The sequence below is a fragment of the Phocoena sinus genome, chromosome 16, assembly GCF_008692025.1.
Source record: "Phocoena sinus isolate mPhoSin1 chromosome 16, mPhoSin1.pri, whole genome shotgun sequence".
Classification (NCBI taxonomy): Eukaryota; Metazoa; Chordata; class Mammalia; order Artiodactyla; family Phocoenidae; genus Phocoena; species Phocoena sinus.
Genome location: NC_045778.1, coordinates 36,918,516 through 36,938,668, shown reverse-complemented (window position 1 = coordinate 36,938,668; position 20,153 = coordinate 36,918,516). Strand labels below are relative to the sequence as shown.

At 53.6% G+C, this 20,153-nt stretch overlaps 1 protein-coding gene across 2 annotated transcripts; it reads left to right on the top strand.

Annotated features, from left to right (window-relative positions):
• The first annotated feature begins 407 nt into the window (after nucleotides 1-407).
• Nucleotides 408-17,369, top strand: LOC116741715 (annexin A8). 2 transcript variants are annotated; one of them, XM_032608660.1, is made up of 12 exons: nucleotides 408-531; nucleotides 5,017-5,107; nucleotides 6,142-6,236; nucleotides 7,565-7,678; nucleotides 9,986-10,076; nucleotides 10,850-10,929; nucleotides 11,370-11,429; nucleotides 11,991-12,084; nucleotides 12,309-12,404; nucleotides 14,174-14,232; nucleotides 15,410-15,532; nucleotides 16,465-17,369. In XM_032608660.1, exons 1-12 carry the CDS (start codon nucleotides 511-513, stop codon nucleotides 16,522-16,524), a joined length of 984 nt encoding a protein of 327 aa, XP_032464551.1. In that variant the 5' UTR covers nucleotides 408-510; the 3' UTR covers nucleotides 16,525-17,369. The 2 variants fall into 2 exon arrangements, with proteins under 2 accessions (XP_032464551.1, XP_032464552.1); XM_032608661.1 differs by lacking the exons at nucleotides 9,986-10,076; nucleotides 10,850-10,929 and having other exon boundaries at nucleotides 441-531; nucleotides 16,465-17,311.
• Nucleotides 17,370-20,153: the final 2,784 nt, after the last annotated feature.

Here is a 20,153-nt window from a genome sequence, read left to right as displayed (position 1 = left end):
ATTATTTTATGTCCTTTGCAGAGCTCCCCATTATATCGTTCACTGGGGAGAAGCCGTGCAATAAATAGACTCCTTTTTATAGATCAGGTCTAGCAAAGACTGAAGGAAGACCCATGTTTGCTAAGTGGGGTTTTCACAGGTTGGAGCTCAGCATTCCCAGTCTGTGTAACAGCCACAGCTCAGACATTTGGCGGCCAGCGGTGTGTTTCCACAGGGCATTTGGGCCGGTGCCAGGGTGGGGCCTGAGAGCCGCAGGAGGAGCCCAGAGCCCGGGGGGGGGGGGGGGGGGGGGGGGGGGGGGGGGGGGGTGGGGGGGGGGGGGGAGGGCGGGGTGTGCAGGTGTGGTACGGGGTGGGGCCTGGGGCCTGCATGCTGGTGCCACCACACCCAACCCCAAGCCGCCCGCTCTTCTGAGTGCGGCAGGGCCAAGTGTGCAGAGTCTCAGAGTGGAGGGAGGCCTGACCGGTGCATCTTCATCTCCCTGACAAAAGGCGCGCCGAGGTAAACCAGATGGCCTGGTGGAAAGCCTGGGTAAGTGCGGAGCAAGCGGAGGTGGAGGGTTCCCTCGTGGTGTTGGCCTAGAGAGAGGTCAGCTCGGGCAACCCTCTGTTTCCTGCCGGGGCAGGCACAGGACTGGGCTGCCCCCTGGGGAGGAAGACAAGGAGATACTGCCCCGGTCCCAGAGGCATTCATGGTGGCCAGGATGGGAACAGGGGAGATGGGCAGATAAAGAAAACTTGAAATGCACCTGGGGAAGCTGAGGAGCTGGGGGAGCCCAAAGGGAGGGGTCAGGCTGCTGGAAACAAGGGGGAGTCATGGTTGAGTCATATGTCCATGTGTGTGCGTGTGCGTGTGTGTGTGTGTGTGTGTGCGGTGTATGCACATGTGTGTGTTTAGGGAGAATCAGGCAGATGTTTCCTTAAAGAGGGAACAGTATGTGCAAAGGTTCAGAAGACTGGGAAGCTTGGCTTTAAAGAGAAGTAAGCTTGAGGGTCCTGGATGGGAGGGTAGAGGGTCGGGGGAAATGCACCTAAAGAAGCAGGCAGGGCCGGGTGCTGCAGAGCTGTGCATGGCAGGCTAAGGAGCTTGGGCTCCACCTTGAGAGCAATGCGGAGCCATTGAAGGACCTTGAGCTGGAGAGTCACCTGATTGAATAGGCTGATGTTAGAGGACTCATCAACGTCTTCTCAGGGGATGGGAGGACGACCTGGGCCACAGGGGCCTTCCACATTTGAAATCCATGAGTGAAATTTACAGTGACAGATGGCTGAATTAAGGGGACAGCACATCCTGCCCCCAAGTCTCCCATGTCCAGTGAATGAACAGATTCTCAGGAGTGTTTCATCTGGGTTTGAGTCCGACGCTGTCTCATGCTAAGGAGTTGAAAACACAAAAGGGGGACGAAGATGAGGAGCAGGTGATGGCCCCCGGGCAGACACAGCGCCGTGTGCTCCGCACACGTCCCTTCATTTCATCCCCAGGCAGCCCTGGGATATCAGGGCTGCTATTTCCACTTCACAGATGAGGTAACCAAGGCTCAGCCATATCTAGTAACTTACACAGTCCCACAGCTAGCAGGTGGGGGTCTAGTGTGAACTGGGGTCTCTCTCTGTCCCTGCCCCCAGGCTCTCTGTGAGTCTTAGTGGGTGACCCGGGCTTATCCTAATTCAGGAAATCTCTTTGTCACAAACGTCACAACCCAGGGGCCCTCAGATTCAGACATGCTGGGCCTGGACAGGTGGGACAGAGAGGAGAGAGCAGGGGCAAGATGTGGCAGCCATCTGGCCCCAGCGAAACAGCCAGGAGAGGGCAAGGGCCAGGGAGGCCTCCAGCTTCATCCTGGCTGATGGGGAACAAGGCTTTGAGGAGGCAGACGTGGCAGGGAGAGTCCAGTGCTGGGCACTTTCCAAAGTCAGCTGCTGCCCAAGGTGGCCTGACTTTGGGCCTTGCTCCCAGTGGGACGGGGCAAAGGCCCATCCTTGGGGCCCACCCAGACAGGCAGGCAGAAACCTCCTTGCAGGGAGGCTGGATGACAACCTGACAGGATAACAATGACATTCCTTGAGCACCTACTGTGCCCTGGACCTTCCTCTGTCAATATCTCACTTGAGCCTCTGTACACCTCTGCGGTACAATATAGATGCCAATATCCTTACCCACAGATGAAGAAACGGAGCCACAAGGAGACTAAGACGGTGCCCAAGGTTGCCACACTACGAAGTGTTGGAGTCTGGGTTAGACTCTGAGCAACCTGACGCCAGAGCTCAAACTCTATGGGGTTCGGCCACCCACAAGCCAAGGGCAGCCAAGGGGCATGAAAGATCAGCTTGAGGGGGGCCTGTCTGTGCCTCTCTTGTGGAGATGAAGTTCTGCCTCCCAAGTTCTCCGGGGCAGCCCTGTGATGGGGGAAGGCAAAGGCGTGGCAGCTCCCCTGAGACCTTCACAGACACGTAACAGAGTCACAAGCCAGGCTGAGTCACCTTTTCAGTGAAAATGTTCCTGTCTGGACTAGTCTGCTCTGTGCAAGACCCGGCAAGGGCCTAGGCAGACCCCTCCTGCAACATGGGGTGGGGAGTGGGTAGATAGAACCACCCACTAGGGAGGGGTCTGATTCCCAGAAATTTGTCTTTTTTCCCCCTAACACCTTAGCGTGGGAGGTAAGGCTGGGGCTCCCCAATGCAATGAAATCACAACCCCCAGGGCGTTAGTTACAAACATTGCCACCGGAACCCAACCTCAGACCCGCTGAATAGGCCACTCCATGGTGACTGGCACACATGGCCTGGTCAGTCACTGCTGCACAGCCCCCTGAGTGCCAGCCTGGGGTAAGGGACGGGGGAGAGCCCCTCCTGGGTAGCCTCCAGAGCTTAGCACTGAGATCTGACATGACCCCATGCTCACAAACGACCTGCATCCCTGTGGGCAAGGTTTCCTTCAGCGAAGGGTACCGGGCAAACTCAATGTCTGGGAAGGGTTGAGTCATTGAGAGCAGGGGGGCGGCAGACAGAGCTTAGCTTCTGAGTCAGGCTGTGGGTTAAATCCAGCACCACCATTTACTAGGTGCGTAACCTTGCGCACCTTGCGTAACCAGGCGCTCTGAGCCCAGGCTGTAAAATGGGGCATTCATAGCTACCTAGTGTGACTGGCCGAGAAAGCAAGAAGAGCATTGCATCTAAAGCACCTAAAGCCTCTAACACACAAGGCCTGGCACATAGGAGGTGCTCAAATCACTGACAGTAGTCACAGCTGCCCATGACTCCACAAAAAAGGGATGCAATAGATGCGTGCATGCAGCTGGGCAACATCTGGGACCACAAAGGCTCTCTGGATGAAATTTGCACAGGGGATTACTTCTCGTAATTTCTTCTGTGAAACATGGTACTAAGAAATAAAGTAGGAAAATCTGTCACCAGATATTTGAAATTCAAGCAAAGGATAGGGAACGACTTTTTACTCAAAAGAAATATCCTTACAGATATACCATGGATGGGAAGCTGCTCTGTATTTTCAGGATCTGACCAGGGCCAGGAAGGAAGGAAGAAAGGGAGGAAAAAATGATGGATATGGTGATTGGATAGGTGGATGGCTGACTGGCTGACTGGATGGCTGGATGGCTGGCTGCCTGGATGGATGGATGCATGGATGAGTGGATTGGTAGGTGGGTAGGTGGAAGAGTAGATGAGTGGATGAGGGGTGGATAGAAGGAGTAGGGAGGCAGCGTGTTCAGCTCCACTAAGCCTTTCCTTGCTTGATTGCTGTCCTTGTAGCTTTGAGCAGGGTTGTCCCTTCCTGCTGCCTGCCCTCAGATGGCACTGCCTGGGAGAGATGCAGCCTGATTCAGAGCCCACGCCCCAGGACGGGGCGGGGATGGGAGAGGTTTTGTGGCTCTGGCTGGCGCCAGCCTGTTAAAACAAGGGGCCGTTCTGCGGCCATTCTGCACAAGAGACAAGGCAGTCCCACAGAGCCCCAAGGGGAACCAGCAATCCCTCACAGTCAGGCCACTGTCTCTGGGGGTACCCTTCCCTACACAGCTAACGCCTCTGAGTGAATAGCCCCTGGGTCATCTGGCCTCACAGATCTCCTAGGAGATTCCATTGTTGTGCCCTGTCACCACAGTAAAACCATCACTGGACTCTGAAGGATTCTCCCTCTTCAGCGGCCCCCCAAACCCCTGCTGATCTTTTTTCAGGCCAGGCCCCCTACCCCAACTCTATCTCTCCAAATTTTTTGGTTGTTTTTATTTTTTTCCTTAAAGTCCATTGATCGTCACAAAAACCCAGGAAGTGCAAGTAAGGAGAAAACAAATGGCCAACTGTGGATCTAAGGACCCAGAGCTACAGAGGAGGCGTGGCACGGGGCTGCTGGGTGTGTAGGAGCGGGTGGAGGTGTGGTCCCCACGGGGAAGCTGGCTGTGGGAGTCTCAGGAGACAGATGAGGCTCCCAACACCGAAGGCTGGAGTCCAGTCTCTAGAGCCTCTTCTTGCTGCCCCACAGTCAGCACGGAGGCTCTGGCAGTGGCCATAGTGCCATCCACCTTTGAGGTCTTTCCCTACACCGTCTGAGCCTTCAAGCCCCAACTCCCCAGGGCTGGCACTGGGGCTGAGAGCTGGGATTCCATCTCTTAGGGTGGCCGGGTGGCGCCGACCCAGTCCTCCTCAGGAGGCCCCTCCTTCCAGCCTGAGGGCTGAGCTGGCAGGACAGGCCTCCCCTTGGCCATGGGGCTAATAGGCACGTGGGTCTTCTGCAGCCCTGACCTGAGAGGACCATATGGCAACCTAGTGCAAAGCAGACAAAGGTGCCCCTTCCTCAGCACGACCTGATGGAAACTAGCATGTCCAGAAGCTGTGGCCTCTCCTGGGCCTCCCCTCACCCTGGATGGATGGGCAGGGCCAGGACGGATGGAGGCTCAGCCGCTGGTCTGCAGGGGCCGAGCTGGTGCTCACCCTGCTGGGCGGGCTGCAAGGGGCGCTGCCGTCCCCACATTCCTGCTTTGAGCAGGCGTGGCTTCTCTTGCAGATTGAACAGAAGGGTGTCTCGGTGAAGAGCAGTCCCCACTTCAACCCAGACCCCGACGCAGAGACCCTCTACAAAGCTATGAAGGGGATCGGTGAGTGGCCTTGACCCAGAACCCCGTGACTCTCTGGGGCTCTGCCCACTCTGCTCAAGACCCCTCTGCTCACAGCCCTGGGAATGAGCGTCTCCCCATAATCCTCTGGCACCCAGAGAATCACACAGGGCCCATCTTCCCCAGAACAGGTCTACACAGACTCCCAAGACTGGAGAGGGGGGAGGGCAGTTGTGAGTAATGGGGGTGGGGGGGGGAGGCCATCTGCTGTGTGTTCCTGCGAGTCCTTGAGACCTCCCCCCATTCAGCCTGCGCTTTCTCCCTCATAAAATGGCCCCGAGAGCTCTGAACCCTGCGTGTCACTGAATTTCGGATGGGACTATGTTGGGAGCTGTGCAGAGCTGACCGTCCTGTCTCCAGCGCCTGCTTTCCTGTGTGTGAGCAGGAAAGGGCTGGCGGAGGCCCGCTGGGGTTTGGATAACCCGGCCCAGACAGCCCTCATGCTGTCACGCAGGCAGGATTTACCCTCTAACTGGCTCTGACTGGTGAATTGGGGCATTAACAAAAACTGCCATTCCCAGACAAGCTGAGAAATCATGTTCCGTCTTCTGCTCCCTGTGAAATCTTTATTATTATCTCCACTTCCCAAAGAAAAATGTGGACGCTTGGGGAGGTGAGGCTTCTACTCACCCAGCTGCTGGGCCAGGACTCAGATCCAGTTTTCTGGACCCTCTGTCCCCATCCTCCCCCATGGCCACCAGCACAAGGGAGGTCAGGGCAGAACGTCCCGCTGCCTGAGCTCCGGAGTTTCCAGCTGATGCCCAGAGCAGATCAGATAACCAGAGGGGCCTCAGATTCTATCGCTATGAGGCTGGGCCTGGCTGTACCCCAATATTGTGTGGATGGGGGGGACAGATGGATTTTCTGTCTTGTCTACACCACGAAAATCATCAGGTTTGGGAGTTTCCAGGTGGTGCGTCCCCACTGCTTGGCCACCAAGCAGCTGCCTTCCCTCCTCCCCAGCCCTCATCAGTCCCCCAGGGGCAATGAGGGTGCTCATACTGTGCCCCCTGCAGGGACCAACGAGCAGGCCATCATCGATGTGCTCACACAGAGAAGCAACGCACAGAGGCAGCAGATCGCCAAGTCCTTCATGGCTCAGTTTGGCAAGGTAAAGGGGGGCACTTGTGGTCGGGGGGCTGTAGGCACCACTGCTGCCAGAGACAGCCTTGCAGGCAGGGCCTTGCTGGATGAGGTCCAGCTGGTCTAGAGCCCAGCCCACTGGCAACATGGGGCATTTGGGACATACACTAAAAACATGATGCATTGTTTCTCTGAAAATCAGATTTAACTCTGAAATCTTACTGATGGCTCCCCACAGCCCTGGCTTGGTCCAGCCTTCTGATGTCTGGCCCCAACCTCCTTTCCCACCTTCTCTCTCACTCGCTCCTTTACAATTGCTCCATGGCCCCATCCCTGAGCTGTTTCCCTGCCTCTATGCTTTCCTTGTCCTATTCCCCAAGACTGGAAGGCCCTTCTCTTTCCCACACGCCAGAGATGCAGGCCGGGCTCTGCTCTGTGCCGTGCCGCAGGACTGTCTCCTCGTGTTGGAGCTGTTCTTCCCGTGCCCCTTCCCTCCTGCCACAGGCGAAATCCAAGGGCAGGGAGCACACCGCCTGGACCCTTTGTCCCTCCTCCCACCGCCCCCAGGACAGAGCGAGGCATCGGCATCCTAGCTAAACACAGGAATAAATGCACACAGAGCCGTGGTGGCTGGAAGCCTCCATTAGCACACATTGGTAATGTGGACACTTGACCCAGGAAGATGAATGATGAAGCCCAAACACTCCATGGGAGAAACCAACGTGCTCTCCTAAAAAATAATTTCTCTCTCTTAACCTTCACAACGAAGCATTATGCTCTGCATTCGACGTCAGAGGAAACTCATGTTCTGAGACGTGGAGGATGTTGCCCAGGATCCCAGAGCCTATAAGCAGCAAGGTTGGGGTTTAAATCCAGGTCTGACAAGGCCCTTGGTCCTTCGCTGTGCTGTGAGGGGAGATCAGCTGGGTGTGGCCTTGTGGTTTCTTGCGAATATAAGTGCCCTTAGAAGGAGACACACGTGAGATAGATTCCTTAATTCATTTCACTCATTCATTGTCTATGGGCTAAGTGACAGGGACTTGATGAGCTTAATGACAGACTTGTATTTCGGGCTCATGGTGTGCCCGGCGCTGCGCTAAGAGGGATTTCGACATCTCTCCACCAATCGCCTAAGCAATGGTATGAAGCAGGAGCACCAAGGTCTCTATTTCACAGAAAAGGGTAAGGATGCTTAGAGAGGCTGAGTTGCTGGCCCAAGAAGCCCCAGCCAGCACCAGCGTGTGGCAGAGCCCACGTGGAAATCCAGCCAGAGCCCCTGGGCCCAGCCAGCACCCGCTGCCTGCACTCCAGGGGACACAGCGCACAGAGCACCACCCTTCCCTGCTCCTGCCTTAGGATCTCATCGAGACGCTGAAGTCGGAGCTGAGCGCCAAGTTCGAGAGGCTCATCATAGCCCTCATGTACACTCCATACAGTTACGAAGCCAAGGAGCTGTACGACGCCATGAAGGTAACCAAGCAAGTGGGACGGGGGGTGGGGGGGGCAGAAACACTTACAAGGACTGGGTGGGGGAACGATGCCCGGGACTGCTTTCCCCAGAAAGCCTGGCACGGGGAGCTCTGAGCTCCCCTTGAGCCACTGTTTGGAACGAGCCCAGCGAGCTTGCAGCCTGCTGCTCGTGAAATCATACAACATGTTTCGGGACTTGGTAGAGCGTAGGTTCTTCCATCTCAGCACGGAAAGAATTCAGTGAGTGGCAAAGTGATAGATAAGAAGTGATTTATTAGAATAGGACGCTTGTGGGGCTTACAAGTAGGTGGGCAAGAGGGTGCCACCCCAAGAACTTAGTGGGCTACAGGTTTTTTTGTTTGTTTTTTGTTTTTATTTATTTTTGGCTGCATTGGGTCTTCGTTGCTGCACATGGGCTTTCTCTAGTTGTGGCGAGCGGGGGCTACTCTTCGTTGTGGTGCACGGGCTTCTCGTTGCGGTGGCTTTTCTTGCTGCAGAGCACGGGCTCCAGGCACGTGGGCTTCATTAGTTGTGGCACGCAGGCTCAGTAGGTGTGGCTCACGGGCTTAGTTGCTCCGCAGCATGTGGGATCTTCCCGGACCAGGGCTCGAACCCACGTCCCCTGCACTGGCAGGCAGACTCTTAACCCACTGCGCCACCAGGGAAGCCCTACTGTTTCATAATCAAAGGAAGAGTGGGGAGGGGGAGAAGACCACCTTCTTCCTCGTTCTTGAGTAGGCTTCACGCTTCTATCATCAGTTCCCTCCTCCATGTCAGGCAGGGGAGTTTTCTTGTCCCTTGTTTCTTGTTTCATGGTCAAACCAGGACTGTCGCGGTGCAATGGACATGAGCAAAAAGGATGTGACGTATACTAAAATATGGTAAATCATCTCAGGTTTCAGTATAATGTCACCTTTTCCTTATATTTTTGTTTTTAGTGTGCAGAGGAGCATGTTCTAGGAATCATTAACTTACTGAGTTCACTGGGCGGGATGTGGGTCTCGTCCCACCATTGTTTTATTGTTTGGGGGCCATGCTTCTGTTGCACGGTTTTGTTGCTAAGCAAGCCTGCTTGGTTTTGTGGTTAAGCAAACCTGGTTTCTTGAGTGATCACTAACTGACAGGGGTCTCCCATACTTTTCTTCTCTACTGACAATGCCCTAGTGGGATTAACTATTTAATCACTTTCTTTGTCCCTTTACTCTGTCCCTATCACTCAGACTGCCACCAAACACAGACTGGCCTCCGCCATCATCTGGCCTTGATGGAGCCAAAATTCGTCCTTCTCAGGACATTGCTAGACCAGGTGTGCAGGAATTAGGAACCAACCTCTGCTGTCTCGTGCCTGGTCCCCCAATTTCCCGTTACTTCCCACTGCTCCTTTTGCATTTGAAGATGATTAAGAAGGAGTCAGGACCAAGTAATAGTAATCATCTCCATTGAAAGGGCACTTATAGGGCTTCCCTGGTGGCGCAGTGGTTGAGAGTCCGCCTGCCGATGCAGGGGACACGGGTTCGTGCCCCAGTCCGGGAAGATCTCACATGCCGCGGAGCGGCTAGGCCTGTGAGCCGTGGCCTCTGAGCCTGCGCGTCTGGAGCCTGTGCTCTGCAACAGGAGAGGCCACAACAGGGAGAGGCCCGCATACCGCAAAAAAAAAAAAAAAAAGGGCACTTATAACTAATACCAACCTGCTGTATAAAAAAATTTAATATTTAATTTAATTTAAAAAAAGAAAGAAAGAAAGGGTACTTACTCCAAAAAAAAAAAAAATTGAAAAGGGACTTCCTTGGTGGTCCAGTGGTTAAGACTCCATGCTCCCAATTCAGGGGGCACGGGTTCGATCCCTGGTTGGGGAACTAAGATCCCACATGCTGCACAGTGCAGGAAAAAAAAAAGAAAAATTGAAAGGGCACTTACTGTGTGGACATGCCATGCATTTTACATCTATTATCTCCACCTTCGGGGTGGGGGTGGCTTATTATCCCTGTGTCCTGATGAGGACCCTCAGGCTCAGGGAGGTGGAGTGACCTGTTTGGGACCACTCAGCTATAGAGGGCTGAGCTGAGACACAGCTCTCCCATCACATCACTTGCCCACAAGTATCCACCACTGGAGACAAATGCACGTGATCTCCCCCAGTAACATCCTCCAGCAGAGGCCCCCCAGCAGAGCGCTAACTGGTTCGTCCTAGGACTCTTCCTTTTGCCTCTTGACAAAAGAGAGTGCGGACAGAGCAGGAGGGAGGGTGCGGACAGAGCAGGAGGGTGTGGACAGAGCTCTCCAGCAGGCAGAGGTTCTTATCCACAGGGCTTAGGAACCAGAGAGGGCGTCATCATCGAAATCCTGGCTTCTCGGACCAAAAAAGAGCTGCAGGAGATAATGAAGGCATATGAGGAGGGTAAGGGGCCTGCTAAGAGGGATGATGTGGCCCTGAGTTAAAGGCTAGCTTGGGAATGACCATGAGCTTTGGCAGCCTAGCGGCAAATAAGAGACAAGTCGTGTACTGGGCCACACTGGAAAGGATTCTTTCTGGGCTTTTCCACACACAGATGCTGAGCACCTTCTGTGTGCCAAATCCCGTGCCTGACAGTGAGATTGGATATGAGTCGGGATCCGTCTCTGAGCTCCCTAAGCGCATGGGCTGCTGAGGGGGAGGGCATGCACCCATTAAGTTCTCTGCCCCTTGACAGTGTGGCAGCACTGTGGGCCGCTGGCTGTGTCAGCAGTGGGCGGGGCTGACACCTTCCTGGCCAGGCACAGGCTGACCCTGGGCACCATGCAGGGCCCCCTTGCAGTGGTGGGTGTGGAGCCCTAGCCAGCTCTCGTGGGCTGCGAGGCAAAGCCCATCCTCCACAATGTCTGCCTGGTGGGGAGTCCACCGGAAGTTCCTGGCTTTGCCGAACCACGTGATGAAATAAGGCTCAATCAGCAGCCCCTGGCTCTCTGGCCTGGCCCATCTTTGTGCTTTGAGCTTGGCTGGCAACCCATGTTGCTTCCTAGGTCTGAACAACCACCAGCAGGGAGCCTCTGCCACTCAGACACCTGGACAGAGCAAACTCTCCCTGTGCCAAGGACTCATCTCTCCTGGAAGGCTTTAGTCAGGAAAAGGGTGAGAAGTGGGGCGAGGAGGAGGGAAGCAGGTCTGAGCCTCATGGTCCTGATCCCCTGCAGACTATTGGTCCAGCCTGGAGGAAGACATCCAAGCAGACACCAGCGGCTACCTGGAGAGGATCCTGGTGTGCCTCCTGCAGGTATCACAGCCCAGGCTCCTGGGAGCCCCTTGTCTGGGGGATCCCCACAGATCCCCCTCAGAGAGTGGTTCTTGGGCAAAGCTACTGGGGTGGGGTGGGGGGCAAGGGTGTGGTACAGCCACTGGGGCCTGGGCTCACTGGGTACATCCCAGCGGGCTCGGAGTGTCCTCACGGCAGAGCCCCTGCACCTCTCCAGAAAGTAGGAGAGGGCCCGTCACTGAGCAGGTCCCTCCCACCAGGCCCCATGCCAGGCACGTGGCTCACTTTTGTTCACTGAGTCCCGCAGCTCCTTACGGGACATTCCTTATGACTCTCCCTTTACGGATGAGAGGCCAAGGCCTGGAGAGGATAACTGCCTGCCTTCCTACCTGGCTGTCCTCTCTGTCCCGGCTGCTCTGCTCAGCCAGCCTGCCTTACAGAGTCGCCTCTTCTGTTCCTAGGGCAGCAGAGATGACTTGTGTGGCTTCGTGGACCCAGGACTGGCCCTGCAAGATGCACAGGTAAGGCTACCCCTCAGCAGCTCTGCCCTGCAGGCCACCCTGAACCCCACCCTCTGCCATCTAGACTCCGGGGTGCTGAAGCCTAAAAGCCTCACCCAGCCCCTCTGCCCACGGGGGTTTTCTCTGATGCTAGGCTGGGCCCTGGCTCAGCTCTCTGCAGGCCTTTACCCTCTGGTGTCTGAAAAGGGAAGTGAGGGTGGAGGGGAGGAAGGAGATTGATTTGGGTGGGGTTCACTGAAGCTCTGCCCGGGCAGGAACAGCCTACGAACCCAGGGATGCTGGGCCTCCGAGGCCCAGATGTGTGCATTCAGCTCTCTATAGGTCTGCCTGCTGGCAGAGCTCTTGAAGGTGCCCAGAGGCAGAGCAAAGCCCCAGAGGGGAGGCGGGACAGTTCCTAGAGCAGCCCGGTATCGAGAAGAGAACTTAACCACGGGGATAGCAGGCTCCCAGTCAAAAAGATGATCGAGCAGAGGAGAATGCCACCCTGGCAGGGTGGATGGGGGGCTGTTCTTCACCCCCCTTGCTCGCCTTCACTGGTTGTCGTGGGTGTCCCGATGCCAGGATCTCTACGCAGCGGGGGAGAAGATCCGTGGGACCGATGAGATGAAATTCATCAGCATACTGTGCGGGCGCAGTGCCACACACCTGATGAGAGGTACCGGGGGGGCGGGGAGGTCCCCTCCCTTCACACCGAACGCCCAGTGCGCGGCCTTGTCAAACCAGGGAGCTGGGGAAGGAGCCAAGGAGCCCTGGACCCTTTCCCCAGCGGCCAAGTGGAGGTCAGGGGTGGTGCACTGACGTGCAGTCTCCTGTTTGAGATGCTGGGGGGGCGTCACGCTGAGATGCGCATGTCCCCTGAGAGAAGGCGTCTCTCCACAGTGTTTGAGGACTATGAGAAAATCGCCAGCAAGAGCATTGAGGACAGCATCAAGAGTGAGACCCACGGCTCACTGGAGGAGGCCATGCTCACAGTGGGTGAGAGACGGAGCTCCGTGCTCGGGCTCACGTGTGTCCGCTGGCCCTGGGGCTCAGAAGTGGGGCAGCACCAAAGGGCGAAGGGCCCAGGGTGCAATAGCAAGTGCTGGGTCCCTATGTTCACCTTCAAAGCCAACCTCCACACCAGCCGCCACTCTCAGCATGTACCCTTCACCCAGGACACTGGAGCTACTAGGGGAGACCCTGGTGTCCTCAGTGTGCCAGAGATTGTTCTCTGTGCTGCCCACAGAGTGCCCAGTGCCGTATGAGTGTGTCATCATGTATGTGCGTGTGCGTGAGTGCGTGCACGTGTGTGTGCTTGCATGTGTGTGCGAGTGAGACTGCGTGTGCGAGTGTGTGAGTGTGTGCGCGAGAGTTGTGTGTGTGCACACATGTGCAGGATTGTGCGGGGCCCAGGGCCTGGTTCACCCACAGCAGCCGCACAAGGAACATTCCGGTTCTGACTGAAGCCCTGAAGAAGTCACCTAGCTGGACTTTAGCCAGGGGTTTGGTCCCTGCCTCAGTTGCTGATTGAAGAAATGATGATGTGTAGTTGGAATCCAAACTGAGTGATCGGTGGTCTGACACTAGGGGAACACTGAGAACCTTCCACGAAGCATGAGGTCAGATTCATGTAGGAGGACAGGTTGCAGAGCACATCCTGGGGTCCAGAGCCAAAGTTGACAGGGAGCGGAGTCATTGTAGAGTGAAGAACTGAGGCCCAGGGCAGAGGGCCTTCCCTCCTCCCTCCCATGATGGAGCCAAGGTCACCTCCACACCAGGCTGTGCCCATTGGGTGCCGAGCAGCCAGGGGAGCTGCACAGTGTGTCCTGGTCCACGGGGGTAAACTGGGGCATCTGACTCTCCCAGCTGCCTTTGACTGCTGTGATAAATCCAACCTATGTCGGAGCATCTAAGCATGCCTCCTGCTCCAGTCTCAGCTTCCAAAGGCAGCCTCTGGATCCGATTTAAACAACTCCTGAATAAAATCTACAGGCAGGGAAAAGCAAGGCTATGCCAGGCCCTGGTGTGCTGGGCACTTCCTGTTTGTTTATCCTTGAAGACTCATCACTCACTTCACACGTGAGGATGGTGCAAGGCAGGGAGATCAAGTCACTAGGCACCTGGTGCCATCAAGCAGGGTTCAAACTCATGCCTACCTCCCTCAAAGCCCTCTCTCTTTCTGCCACCTTGGATTAAAACACCAACCTCCCCACCCAGACACCAAGTCTCTGAAACAGCATCCATGAAAGCGAGGATAGGGCCAGATGCCCTGGGTGCTTTCTCGCTCTGGGTCCAAAACCCATCTTTCACAGGAGAATTCAATCTGCAGGGGCCCTCTGAGAGGTGACATGTAAAGCAGGCACTCAGAGGCCAGTGGTCACCACAACGGTGGCTCCTCCATGGAGCTGTGTGGCTAGATTCTTGGTGAAGCTGTGTCTGGAATGTAAGAGCCCAGGGACTCCCTTGGTGGAGCTGTGCTCTGATGAGCCAGACCAGCCCTGTGGGTCCCAGTGCGATTCACACCTCGCCCTTTTGTCTGCCTACTCTCGGCCTTTGCACCTGTGCCCAGTGCCCTGGGCTTCCTTCCCTGCCCCACCCCTCCTGACACAAAGCCTCTCATTTTAGGACTAGGCAGAGCACAGATAAATAGGCCAAGACTTGCACAACACAAACCCTTAAGACCCAAAGCAAGACATAAATAAATAAACATGTATACAATGTCGCCTACAACCTCTGGTTGCTAACAGAACTTTCCTGTTTGCCAGTGAAATGCACCCGGAACCTCCACAGCTACTTTGCAGAGCGCCTCTACTATGCCATGAAGGTAACTGTTCTGTCTTCTGGGCGTCTGACCTTCAGTCCTACACGGCACAGCTGCAAAGCCAAGGAGCTCAGAGCCACCACCCAAGTCTTCGACACTTGGGTCTCCTCTTATCCCAGCCTCTTGTGGACCAGAATGATTTTAGTTCTCAAAGGGCAAACCAAGCTAGGGAAGGAAAGCCACAGCTCCTGAAGGCTGAATTTGAGTAGGTGCATTCAACAGGTGTTCATGGTAGTGAACTTTCACCACAATCCTGTGAAACTTATGTAGTAATCTGCCCTCCCAGAGGGGGTGAAACCAAGGCTTGTAGTCAAGGTCACACAGCTAGTAGGTGGCAAAGTGTTGATCTGAGTCCAAGCCAGTGCAATTGTCTTTTTTATTCATGATTTTATTTATGCATCATTGCCCACGTGGCCTCCTTGACAAAGCACAGGTCAGGATTGCCAGGAGGTCAAGGCATCCTTTGAACGGGCATGTTTAAGAGGGAGATTGCCACACACAGCAGTTCAACAACGCTGCGTGTGCCAGGGTGCCCGTCTGGGTTTGCCTGTTGTCCAAAAGGCGGCACTGGCCGCTCAGATGTTCAAGACATTCATATCAGGGGAGGCTCTGGTATCTGGAACCACAATGGAAGATAGATAGTGAAAATAATTCCTGGAGATTAAAGTCAGCCCACCTTCTCTGACTGATGGTTGCTAAGATCACCTGAAGCAAGAACCCCAAGCTCTCTGGCTACATCTGGCCAGGAAATGAGAGAGGGCATGGGATTCCCTTGGTCACGTGGCTCCCTCTGACATGAGAGTGATCAAGGATGAAAGTGAGTAGGAGGGTCCTGCATGTGAATTGGCCAGTTAAGCTGATTTCATGATGTTGCTACCCTAGGAAGAGGCCTTATTCCTAGAGCAGTCTAGAATCTGATGTAGCAAATCAAACACACACTGCCATCTGGGGCATTTGGCGTCTAATAAGAGACAAACGAGCAGTGAGTGAGAAGAGATCAAGGGACCCCTTAGCGCCTCCCTCAGCGCATCCCTCTCAGTGCTTCACTGCTAAAGCGGAGGCTCACTCCTGTACCTCCATCCCCTACGAAAGCCCCCTGAACCCAACATAGATTTGTCCGTTATCGCAGAGATGGACCAGGAAGGCGAGAAGTGATGGTTGACTGCTGTGTCTTATCCAGGGAGCTGGAACTCACGATGGGACCCTGATAAGAAACATCGTTTCGAGGAGTGAGATTGACTTAAATCTCATCAAGTGTCGGTTCAAGGAGATGTACGGCAAGACCCTCAGCAGCACGATCATGGTGAGCCATGAGTTCCCATTTCTAACAGCAGTTTTAAACAGAGACCTTACTGGGGAACCTGAATGCCGTGACCAGTGTCATAAGTCACACGTGTCCGTCCCTCCTCAGTGGGTATCACACTCTTGCATTCATTGCTGTGTGCTACGTACAGGGATCAGCAAGGAGGTCGGTGTAGCTGGTGGAGGCCCCTGTACGTTTCACCCAGAAAGTTAGCTTTGCATTTGAGTTATGGTTGCCCCTTTGAAAATGACACACCGAATCCTTGCAGAAGGAACCGTATCTGAAGAGTCAGTGAGAGTAAATAGTTTAGTAGGAGTCGAGGCGTAGCATTCAAATAGAGATACAGGTAGTCCTGACAGCAAAAATTTAAGGACATAAATCACATGAGCTCCAGTGGGCTGCCTAACCTGATTCCAGTTAGTGAACGTTCTAGAGCTGAGAAAACACAGCGATTATCACACTGCTATAACTTCAAGAGAAATAGCTCTTCCAGCCATTAATACCAAATGAGGCCTTGACGGCTTCAATAACAGAAGTCAAGTCATGAGAAATATATCCCTAAGTCTTCATTGGCTATTAAGTCAAGCCTCTAGTTATTCTACAAGTGTCCATTGTTCACTACACTTTCCAAGACACACATAGCTTACAATATGCTAAAAAGACACTTCTGCTTTAAGATGTTTCAGAATGGGGTGGTAGGTGGTAGGGGATTGGGGGTGGCAATAGAAACAGCCTGAAATGGAAAACAAAGAAAGAAGGGTGACAGTGAGGGGCCTGTGGCATAGGAACCTGTAGAGGGATGCGCCAGGTCTCCCCCAGAGAAGCACAACTCCTAGTAATAAGAGCAGCTGCTCCTGATGGAGGTGACTCCAAGTCAAGCCAATGTCACAAACCAACCCCCTTTCTAATTCTCACATTCCTCCTGTCCTCAGGAAGACACAAGCAGCGACTATAAGAATGCCCTGCTGAACCTGGTGGGCAGTGACCCCTGAAGGCTCAGAAGGACAAGAGCAAAGGCCAAGAAGGTGGAGCCACTGGGTCCTGCTTGCTCAGCCTTGGCCATGGATGGGGATGGGGGTTGGGGGAACCACAGCACAGCTTTCAATCCTCTATCTCCCAGCTTCCAGTGCTTTCCAGCCAGTTTCCCTGACCCAGAAGTAAGGATCAGCCTGGGGCTCCTACTTCCACTGTCTTCCCAAGTCATTTTCAGGTGTGAGCACATTGCCAACCTTAGCATATATCTGATCTGACAAATACCTCAGCATGAAGGGGTCGACAGGGGCTCGTGATGATTTCTTTCTCCCTACCCAGGAGCTTCCCAAGCCTGACTGATCACAGAGTCCCCTAGGCTCTCAGCCCACTCCCATCTACTAATCTGAGATCTGCAGAGAATAGACCAGACAATATGGAATTTTAATAAGTGTCTCAGCTGATATGCCTCTCTTTCAGGCAACCAGAGAAGGCCGTGAGAGCCTGTTTGTTTCTGAGCACATGCTTGTGGGCAGCTGAGAAAGGAACACATATATCCAGGCCAAGTGGGCTATCACCAACATTCATTCACCAGCTTCATTTTAAAATACTAGGCTATAAGTAGAAGAAAAATTCTCTCATCATCCTACCAACAGAGAAAGCTGAAAATTAATGGCCTGACACAAGGACACTGTGTTCTAAGAGGCTTGGGCTTCTCTAGTCCTTGATCAAATTAGTGCTCCTTCCTCCCATGATGCAAGCCTGGAGAATCTCTAATCCTCACCAAATGGCAATAGGAACTGGTTGCAGGAGAAGCTGAGATACCTGTGTTGTGCTTTTCAGAACAGTAAAGATTTGTACATTGGAACGTAAGTGTCTTTGGATTTTTAGAGGTGACCAAAGTAGGACCGCTTTGATTAGCCAAATTCTACCCCATAGAGTCTACTCTCCAGACTATGCCATCTAGGGCTACAAAGCTTATCCTTTCCCATTAACAACATTTCTGATCTCTGAAGACAGCCCACATATTCTGCCAAGACTTCTTCTGTCAAAGCTAAATGTCCCCAGTCCCTTCAACTGTCCCTCTTAAAGCCCGGTTTGGGGCCAACTCCTCCAAACATTTTCTAGTTTGCAAACTAGAAACTTTTATAGAGTGCAACCCTGAGAATCGTGTGTTTGTTTTCAGGGCTAGACAATATGTTTATACAGGTCCATGTCAGGTCCAGATGTCACGCCACATCGGCGGGACTTCAATTCATTTACAAGCATCTCATCACAGCTCCCGCCAGGGGTCTGTAGGGCAGGACCAGGCTTTCCCCATGCAGGTCACCACATAACAATGATGCTTTATTAAAGGGCAGGTTAATATGCAGCTTTGGGGAGGAAATACCTGGGAGCAAAGAGTGAGGCAGATCAGTGGGGCTTTGAGCTCTCACAGAGGAGAGGTAGATTCTGGCTCTGCGCTGCACTGGCTCTTGTGACTCTGACCTAATCACTTCGTGTGTGTGTGTGTGTGTGTGTGTGTGTGTGTCTGAGCCTCAGATTCCTTACCTTTACCTGCAGGGGTGGAAACCCTGCTGCAATTGCTGCTTTCAAACCACCTCAAAGGTAGTGGTAGAAAACCATCATTTTGTGATGCTCCTGGGTTCTGTAGGTCAGGAATTCAGACCTGTTGCCCAGTGCGGATAACTTGTCTCTGCTCCAGCAAGTCTGGAGACTCTGTCGGGAAGACCCAAATGTCAAGAGAACTCTAGGGCAGATGCTGGAATCGGAGGCTTCTTCACTCACGTGCTGGGTGCTGGTGAGACGGCTGGAAGGCTGGGCTCAGCTGGGACTGTCCCCTAACACTCCTACATGTGACCTCACCAGGGTTGGGGCCCAGGGTAGTGGAAGCCCTTATGTGGCAGCTCAGGGATGCATTTCCTTCTGTGACAAAACCTCACACAGATCACTTCCGTCATGCCCTATTGGTCAAAGTCATCACAATCCAGCCCAGCTTCAAGGGAAGGAAACACAGCCCCCATCTGTCAATGGGACAAATGTCAAAGAATTTGGTGGCCATTCTCTTAAACTCTGAACAAGTGGTTTAAAATATTGAACAACTCATGCAGTACAACTGCCCCATGTGCGTGGCTGCTATTTGTAGGGCTGGAGCAGGGTCTAAGGGACCCCTGCAGGGCCAGGCCTCATCCTTACTCCTGGGTTTCGGGGCTGTCTGTCAGGCCTCGGGCGAGGCTCTCGGGTGGTAATGATTCTTTTTTCTTTTTTTGTTCAAGTCCCCCCACTGGACTTTCTTCCAGTGCTGAGTCACTGAGTCACTTTCAGGCAAAGCCCTTCAGAAAGGACTTAGAAGATCCCTCCACCCTGCAATCCTTTGGAATGCTGGTTCTCTGGGCAAAAGATTCCCTTGTGACCCACCCCGAACAGGAACCTCAAGAAAGCTACAGCCAAGGAGACGGCCTAGGAAACGTGGTGATGTCCAACTATGTGCCCAGCAAGGAAATCTGTTTAGCAGAACCGTGCAGTTCATTGTCACTCCCAGTGGATCTCCCCCCATCCCCACAGGGTGGAAGCAGCAGGTCTCCTCAGGTTGGAAAGATGCTCTCTCCTCCCAGGGTCACAGCTAGAGCAGCTTGGGGGGTCATGTGCCTGCCCTGTGAGATGGCTCCTGTCTACCTGAGGGCATTCTCCAGAGAAGGGGCCAGCTAGGTGTTATTAGCTGACTCTTGTGGCCACTGGTGGGGGAAAGGGGCACCGACTGGCAAGGGAACCTGGCCAGGACACTGATAGTGTCCTCTACCTCCAAATCATTTTTGCTGGAATAAGCATTGGGGTACTTCTGATGAAAACAGACCCTTTCCTAAAGTACAATACTTTTGCAATTGGAGGTCTGGTCAGTTTGATTTCAGCAAAGAAGGAAAATGAGAGAGTATGTGTGCCCTGCTCGTGGTTCTATAACGAAAAGTGTTGTTTTATTTTCTAACTCTCTATGATACATTATATATTCATGGACTTCCTCGCTATCCTCAGATCCAAGGTTTCCCATTCTCTGAAACTGGATTCATTTTCTTCCATTGCAATGCCCGGTAGGGAAGGGCAGAAGCTGCTCTAGTCACCTGAGTTCAGAGTTTGTCCTACTACGTGATTGAGACATCGTTTTCATTGGGTACTGGATTCTGTGAGCTATCAAATGACCTTGCATAAATTCCTTTTCTGCTTATACTATCCAGAGAGAATGTTCTTGTTAGCAACCAAGAAGTCTCTCTAGTGCACAGAATCACTGCCCTTATGACATCAGAGGATAATTATCTGTTTATGTGTCTCCTTCCAAAAAGCCCCTTGAGGGCAGGAGCTTGGTTTTGTTCATTTGTGAACATGCAGTGGCTGGTACATAGCCAGCATTCCGTGAATATTTTTGAACAAACGACAACAAACAAGAGCATGGACTTCGGGAGGACAGAAGCCATCGAGCCTGAGCCAGTCCTTCATCATCTATGATTCTGAGAAGACACTCTGGGCCTTGTGAACTCCCCCGAGGAGGGATGCCTGCTCAGCCAACCCAATGAAAACAGTCCTGAAAAGGATCTAACAGGGAAGGCAGCTTCTTGCAACTCTTTTGGCACCTACTTGGCACTGGGCCCTGTTTCAGTTT